We start from the raw sequence: 8604 nt of genomic DNA, 5'->3' as shown, positions 1-8604 counted from the left end.
TTCCAACCAATACATGGCTATGAACATCCACTTCTGTATTTGCCAGACACTGGTATAGCCTCACAAGAGACAGCTATTTCAGGGCTCTGTCGGCAAAATCTTGTTGGCATATACAGTAGTGTCTGTATTTGGTGGCTGATTATGGGATGGATCCCTGTGTGGGTCAGTCTCTGGATGGTTTTTCCTTTCGTCTCAATTCCTAACTTTGTCCCTGTAACTCCTTCCATGGGTATTTTGTTCCCTATTCTAAGGAGCAATGAATTATCCACCCTTTGGCCTTTTTTCTTCTTGACTTTAATGTGGTTTGCAAATTGTATCTTGGGTATTCTAAGTTTCTGGGCTAATATCCACATATCAGTGAGTGCATATCATATGTGTTCTTTTGTGATTGGGTTACCTCACTCAGGATGATATCCTCCACCTCCATTCATTTGCCTAAGAATTTCATAATCATTGTTTTTAATAGCTGAGTAGTACTCCATTGTGTAAATGTACCACATGGCACAATGCAAATATTTCATTCTAATACTGAATACTTTTTATCCTTTCTACAAATTCACCTGACTCTCACCCGAGAAGACAATATATGATAGAAAGTTAACTCCACTTTCACTATACAACCTGTTCCATTCCTACTCACTAAAAGGTCTTTAATCGTTAAGAGTCTAAGTAATTAGCTTAAAGGATATAAATAAAAATTGTAAATGTCTAAGGATGCAAAATCTAAGTGACAAAAAATTGTTAAATACAAGTTATAAATGTCTAATGAAGTATTTTAAGGTCAGTGTATCTAGAAGCCTATAAGTATAATTAAATTCTGAGGGTGTGAGATACTTATTTATGGTTTATGTCTGTGAATGTGATCTAACATATATGAAAAGTTGTTTCAGATTTCTTCCCTTCTTTGTTTATTATTTGGTTTCTCAAAATATCACTAAGACTCAAAGACAAATCTACTCCCCTTTCTAGAATATAAATTTTAATACACACTACAAACTATGATCTCTACTGGGCATATACCCAAATGTTGTCCTAATATATAACAAGACACATGCTCCACTATTTTCATTGCAACCTCATGTGTAATAGCCTGAAGAAGGAAGCAGGCCAAATGTCCCACAGTAGAAGAATGGATATAGAAAACCTTGGTTCATTTACACAATGGAATAATAATCAGCTTTAAAAAATAAGGATTTGTGAATTTTTCAGGCAAATGGATGGAACTAGCAAGTAAGTGACATAATACAAACCAAAAGGATATACATGATATGTATTCACCGATGCGAGGATATTAGACAAAAAATATTGAATAAAAAAGATACAATCCACAGACCATAAGAACTTCAACAAGAAGTAAGGTCCAAATGTTCATGTTTCAATCCCAAATAGAAGGGGGAAGAAAACAACCACAGGAGACAGAGGGAGGGAGGAACCTGTGTGGGAGAGAGGATTGGAGGAGTGGGACAAGACCAGGTATTGGTAGAGAAAGGAGAGAAGCTCAGAGGGTTAGTACAATGAATGGAAATATTCACCTGATGGAGGTGAGGGCAGGGGGGGGTTTGAATCTGTAGAAAGTCCTAGAGAACTGGAATGTGAAAGGATACCAGGAATCAATGAAAATGACATTAGTGCAAATATCCAACAGTGGGGGGAAGTATTCTGAAGAGATCACCTCAAGTACATAGACAGGGCCCCAAGTGGAGAAATAGGGTCACCAAACTATCTATAAAAATTTTAACCCAGAATTGTTCCTAAGAGAAACAAAGGACAAAAATGGAGCAGAGATTGAAGGAAAGTCCATCTAGTGACCAGCCCAACTTGGAATTTTTTCAAAGGATGCTTACCAAATCCTGACACTGTTGCTGATGCCATGTTTTACCTGCAAGCCTGGCTGTCCTTAGAGAAACTCTATCAACAACTGACTGAGATAGATGCAAATACCTACGGCCAAATATTAGATTGAGGTCAGAGACCACTATGGGATAGTTAGGGGATGTATTGAAGGGGATGGAAACTCCATAGGAATACCAGCAGTGTCAAGTAACCTGGAACATTCAGAGTACCCATAGACTTAACCACAAGCTTAAGAGCATATGTCAGCTGGTCTGTAGCTCCTGGTACCTATGCTGCAAAGGCTGCCTTCTCTGGCCTCAGTGGCAGAGCATACACCTAATACTGTAGAGATTTGATGGCCCTGGATAGGGAATTGTAGGAAGGGGTTAGCTAGAGAGTGGGTGAGGGTGTGAAGGAGATTGGTAATTGGGCCATGGGATAGGGAACATTCTCTCAGAGGAAAAGGGGAGGGGAAATGCGGTGAAGAACTCTTGGAGGAGGGACAAGAAAGGGCGAACATTTGGTATGTAACTAAATGAAACTAGTTCAAGAACGAAAAGTAAATGAATAAACATTAAGGAAATTATTAAGTGTTAGAAAATCAACTTAAACCCACCTCTTACAGGTCCACTGAACAGCACATAATCACTCTGGTCAATGAATATTATATAATTCCCAACTAGTTTCTTCCTGAGGGTGAGATCTCTCCGATTTTCTTGGTCCTCTCCCCTTTATCTGCTCATGGAATTCCCCTTGTCCAAATTCAAGAACCAGAACCACAAAATTTCAAATGTACACCAAAATTAAATTATTTACACCTAACTTTATAACTTTATGTTTGTTCCTAGTCTGTTTATCCCAGCAGAAATTCCAGGTTATATAGTCTAGATAATTTATATCACATAACTTAAAGATTAAACCCTGAATCATCACATTCTAGTAAACAGAGTCTGTTTGCAGGGTAAGAATTAATTGAAAAGTGCCTGGTTTCAATGCATAAGAGGCAGATTATATTACTCTGATCTAAACACTCATAAAAAAAAAAAAAAACATGTAAAAGCCCAGCATTTTTTTATGAGCTATGCTACAGTGTTTTATAACAAAGGCACTAGTTGAATACTCATATCCTTTATTAGGAAAAGCAAGCTCTACAACTTATCACAGAACAATCAATGCAATAGTATAAACATTATTCAAACAGGACAAAATGGTCAGAATGTGTCAGCATAACAAGTAAAACTTCTTTGGAGTAGTCCATTAGTATTAAATATATAGACACATGCTCAGTTTTGAAGATCCTTTTCTCATTTTCTTGACTGTATGTAGATATTTAACAAATCATCCACTAAAACAATATACACATATTTATTAACAGGAGTATTTTCAAAAAGGGATTTTTTTTTTCATAAGCTCCTGAATTCAGTATTATTCTTTTTCTAAACCTTCATGCCATTGACATTCAGAAAATGGAAATCCCTTCTGGAATTTAACTGGTTGTGGCAGAAAAAATGATAAGTATTATCAACCCTTCAACATTAAAAATAAATTATTAAGGCTATTTTGCCATGTGCATAATTTTTCTGAATGCACTCTTGACTTCCTTGTTCCTCATGCTGTAGACCAGAGGATTCAGCATAGGGATGATCATGGTGTAGAACACAGATGCGATTTGGTCAGTGTCCATAGAGTGACTAGAGCTGGGCTGCAAATACATGAATATAACAGTCCCATAGAAAATAGACACTGCAGTGAAGTGTGAGGAACAAGTAGATATAGCCTTTCCATATCCAGCATTTGACTGCATTTTAAAGATTGTGGTAAAAATAAATATGTAGGATATCCAGATAACTAAGACAGCAAAAAAAATATTGAAGCTCCCTATGTAAACAAGAACCAGCTCACTAACATATCTATCAGAGCAAGAGAGAATCATGACTGCTGGAATATCACAAAAGAAGTGATGGACCACATTAGACCTACAGAAAGAAAGACTGAAAGTGTCCCCAATGTGGATAGAGGCATTCAGGAAACCACAGGTATAGGAACCTATAGAAAGACAGACACACACACCTGAAGTCATAGTGGTGGCATAGTGCAAGGGCTTACACACTGCCGCATAACGATCATAGGCCATTGAGGCCAACAGAAAATTTTCCACTGTAGCAAAGGCTACAAAAAAGAACATCTGAGCAGCACAACCATTATAGGAAATGACCTTGTCTCCTATTAGGAGCCCAGTCATGACTCTGGGGGTGACAGCTGAAGAGTAACAGAAATCCACCAGAGAAAGATTACCAAGGAAAATGTACATGGGGGTGTGGAGCCGAGAGTCCAGGATAATTAGCACGATCATCCCCACATTTCCTACCAGGGTAATGGTGTAGATGATTAGAAATATCATGAAGAGGGGAAGCTGTAGTTCTGGGTCAGCCGTGAGTCCAAGCAGGAGAAAGTGTGTCACTTCCGTATTGTTCCCCATTACTGTCAATTTAAAACTTTCAATTGTTCATAGACATTGGAAAAAAGAAACATGATGATAAAGAAGTTGAATGAAAATAGGAAAGTATATGTTCAAACTTAAGACTTGGTTGAGCAAAAAATTGTACTTTGCAATTGTCTAGAATAGTTCTTTCCCCAAATCAAATTCGATGTAGTAATTATACAGAGTATACATGTGCTAGATTATTAATAGATTACTTACATTATTTTAACATTTATATTCTCTCTCTCTCTCTCTCTCTCTCTCTCTCTATATATATATATATATATATATATATGTATATTTAACAACTTGATAAAAGTGATGTGTGGATGGTTTCCCTATTGATTTCTGATCTCAGCAAAAGCTCACACCCTCTGCTGCTTATTTCCAAAGACTCTTTTATGAACTTTATATGTAATTCTATGTATACTACTATTTATATTAGAATTTTTTATTGTTTTCATTTAAGTTATGGAGCAGAAGATATTGAGATATTTATTCACATTTTTAAGTATAAAATCAAGTCCTTGCTTTGGGTTCTTGAATTTTTTTAACCTCTGTTGATTCTCAAGTATGAGACTCTAAGCAGAATTTTAATTAATTTGGAGAGAAGATAAATTATAACTACACAGGTAATTTGGCAGGAACTTAGTACTACTTTAATTCCAGCGATTTATTTCTGTTTCTAAGTATATGTTCCTTGTTCAGTCTTTTTTTTTGAAAAGAAGACTCTGGAAGAGGGTGTCCCCTAAAGTAAGTACTGTGGCTTGGAAATAACCATATTTTCCCTTTATTTGTATCTATATTTTGGATAATTGTCTAAGCAGACATTATCAGAATCTCTGGGATTTCTCATTTTTTTTTTCTGAATCCCTCTACCTTTTCCTCCAGGCTATCAACCATTTGTGCTTAATGTAGCAGAGTTTTTTTGGATATAACTCAAAAATTATATCTTTCTCTCTTCTCTCCATCTCCTATAAAGAGTTTCTAGAATGATAGTTTGACCATGTTTTTGTATTTCTCTCAAGTTCTAACTTGTCTTCAAACTTTATTCAGAGTTTATCTCTAAAGTACTTTATTAATCTGAGTAAGATGAAGAGGAAATATTGAATACTGAGGTGACAGGTATTGCATAGGCTGCAGTGGATGTAGTGGGATAACTGGGTAATGTTAATATTTTCAACCTGATGCAGTTATGAAAGGTGCAGGCAGATAATCATAATCTATAGCACACAAAGAGTTTTTGTCTATTTACTATTTAGGATTCACTGATCCAGTGCTATCTTCCCTGACCATCATAAACCAGGGAATAAGTCCAAATTGAGGTATTATTGCAAGTAGACTACAAAATCCTATATTAGACAGAACAATGTTATTGTAAGATATCCAGTAAGTGTTACCATTCATGTTATATTTTAATGGGAGAGTGGTCTGTTTTCGGTTCTGATGTAATTAGTGGTGGCTATGTACAAGTCCTTTGGCTACAGGATATCCTCATCCTTTCTTCCTTATTTTGCCTTATCTTCCTCAATTATATCACTGAGTGATTATGCTGTCCAGCATGCCCTTATTTTTCTGAACACAGTGATTGTCATCCTTCAATTCCCTATGATCCAGTCTTCCTCGTCTTCTTACATTAAACCCATATTTTTATTTTGCTAGAGCCCACTTCCAATAAATTATTCTTTCCTTCATACTGTCACACCATAGCAAAATCACTAATAAGACCAAAATAAAATTGAACATTTGTAGGGTTGTAATTATATCACAGACCTCTGACCCATGTGAAAATATTTGGCATTATATGCTCCTCAAACAACAACAATATTCGGTCTTTGCATTGATTTTGTTTTCTTGAGAATAGAGACCATCACTTAGGCTAGTCATTAAATCCTAGATCGGAGCTCTCTTCCTGTGACCTCTGTCAGAATGGCTGCAACATGAAATACCTTTTTGCTTGTGTTGAAGATTTTGAATGGTATTTACCTTGAAAAGGATTATTCCCTACCACAAGTCTCCTGAAAGTCTAGAAATATTAGGTTATGAACTGTTATTTTAGAGACTACTTTCAGATACTATAATCCACAATCAACAAGGAATTTACACAAGAATGTATAAATTTCTTTTATTTTTCATTAATTTATTTCATTTTATGTTCAAAGAAACTGGGAAACTAAAAAGTTACCAATATCACAAAGTTATTTATTTGTCATGAAAAACATTCAGAGTATTTTAATCCTAATACCTATTTACCCTTATCATTTTCAAAATATGTAATGATCATCTCTCTGTAACTATTGCAAACATATTAAAATCAATATGTGGTCATGAATTTTACTCTTCTTGTTTTTACTATGCTCCTTCATAACCAATAATAGGAATAGAAAAAAAATCACAGAAATTCAGAATATCTTGTGATTTGTTTGTTTTTTTTTCTGTTTTTGTTTGTTTGTTTGTTTTGTTTTGTTTTGTTCTTTTTTGTTGGTGGTGTTTTTTTGTAAACTACTGTGTTAAGAGAACACCTAAACTTCCTAAAATAGAACTTTTTACCTTTGTATCATAAACTTCTCCCAGTCTTCGTAAGAGGAAATAATTTCCATGATTCCCCTTTCCGTTAACATATATAAAAATAGGCACTTCTACACCACTCACTTTCTTACTGAGAATGTTTATTTAATATACATAAAGAGCCACTAATTCTTTGGAAGAAGAGAGTAAAACCAATAGTGTGAATATGACATAATCAAATAAACCTCAGAATGCTGGTTACACAGTTCTTCCTCAGGGAGGGCACTAACACTTTTATGTACCTTGAAATACGAAAAACAGAGGAAATAGACATAAAAAGCTTTTACTTCTGAACCTCTATCAATTCTTCCTCACTCAAGGATGGGTAGCACATTTGCCTTACCTACAAAAAAAAATGAGAAGACTGAATATCTCACAAATATTATCCCTTGTGCCTTAAGAAAAAAAGCAAAATGTCTACATGACATCACACAATTAAAATATGTCAATAAAGCATTTACCTTCAAATGATTTTTCTTAAACATTCATGAAGATTAACAGAAGATCTTCAGTCAAATTGTGTTCATGAAAGTGATAGCAGCAAATGCCATTCAAATGCATGGATATACTCTCTGAAACAGAACTCAAAGCATAATACTATTTAAGTAGCTTATGCAAGAGGAACCAGAAAAATCTAGGAAGACTTATACACCTCTGGAGATTTCTCTCACAGTAATTCTTCTAGCTCCTATTCTCCTTTCTAGGGAGGAAGCAATTAAAACTTCAGGCAATCATTTGCCTATGGGAAGTTTTAATTGAACTCACATTGTTATTAATAATTGTGGGATAAGTAGCTCATGAAGTTGGGAGACAAGATGAGAGGCACTGGAGGAGTTAGAAAGTTGAGGTGAGGTGTTGGTAGATGGATATGCTCAATATACGTTATATCCATATATACATATACATATATATATTATATTTTTTATAATATCTGAAATTGTATATATATATACAATTATACAATATATATACAATATATATATATATATATACAATACATATATATATACAATTTCAGATATTATAAAAACATATCTTATTCATAAATGAACACACAACTCATAAATATACAAAACTTATGGCTGAATTTTCTTAAGTTCCAAGAGATGAAACTCATACTCTACACTGATTTTATCAAAAAAAACAGAGAATAGATATCCCAGTGACATATATATATATATGTCATATGTATATATATATGTATATAATATATATGTATATAATATATATGTATATAATATATATGTATATAATATATATGTATATAATATACATGTATATAATATATATGTATATAATATATATGTATATATATGTATATGTATATAAATAATTATATACATATATACACATATATGTATATAATTATATATATATATATATATATAAATTAGATATCATTGGAGAAGCTTTGTACTGCGGCAGTTGGGTATAATACACAGGCACATAAACATATATTACATACAAAAAGGGACTTTCGAACCTATGTCTCTGAATGAGATGTGTCTATTTAGTTCCTTCACTAAGAGCTTAGCAAACTCCTTGGATAGATATGCAGAAGGAGTTGGAGAAACAGAGATGAGCTACAATACCAAAATGATGCCCTCAATAAGTAAAGCAGGATTTCATTAAATCACAGAGAATGAAGCAGCAATCACAGACTATACTATGTCCTCTGCATAGATAATATAGTTTTCAATTTTAATACCTTTATGGAAATT

At 34.1% G+C, this 8604-nt stretch overlaps 1 protein-coding gene across 1 annotated transcript; it reads right to left on the bottom strand.

Annotated features, from left to right (window-relative positions):
- Positions 1-3388: 3388 nt before the first annotated feature.
- On the bottom strand, positions 3389-4315 carry LOC110288041 (olfactory receptor 5B3-like). The gene has a single exon (XM_021154498.1). The coding sequence runs from the start codon at positions 4310-4312 to the stop codon at positions 3389-3391; it is 924 nt and encodes a 307-aa protein (XP_021010157.1). The 5' UTR covers positions 4313-4315.
- Positions 4316-8604: the final 4289 nt, after the last annotated feature.

Source organism: Mus caroli, unplaced genomic scaffold (assembly GCF_978045245.1).
Source record: "Mus caroli unplaced genomic scaffold, Mus_caroli_1 scaffold_20, whole genome shotgun sequence".
NCBI lineage: Eukaryota > Metazoa > Chordata > Mammalia > Rodentia > Muridae > Mus > Mus caroli.
Note: the sequence above shows the minus strand (reverse complement) of the source record. Positions and strands in the feature narration are given on the sequence as shown.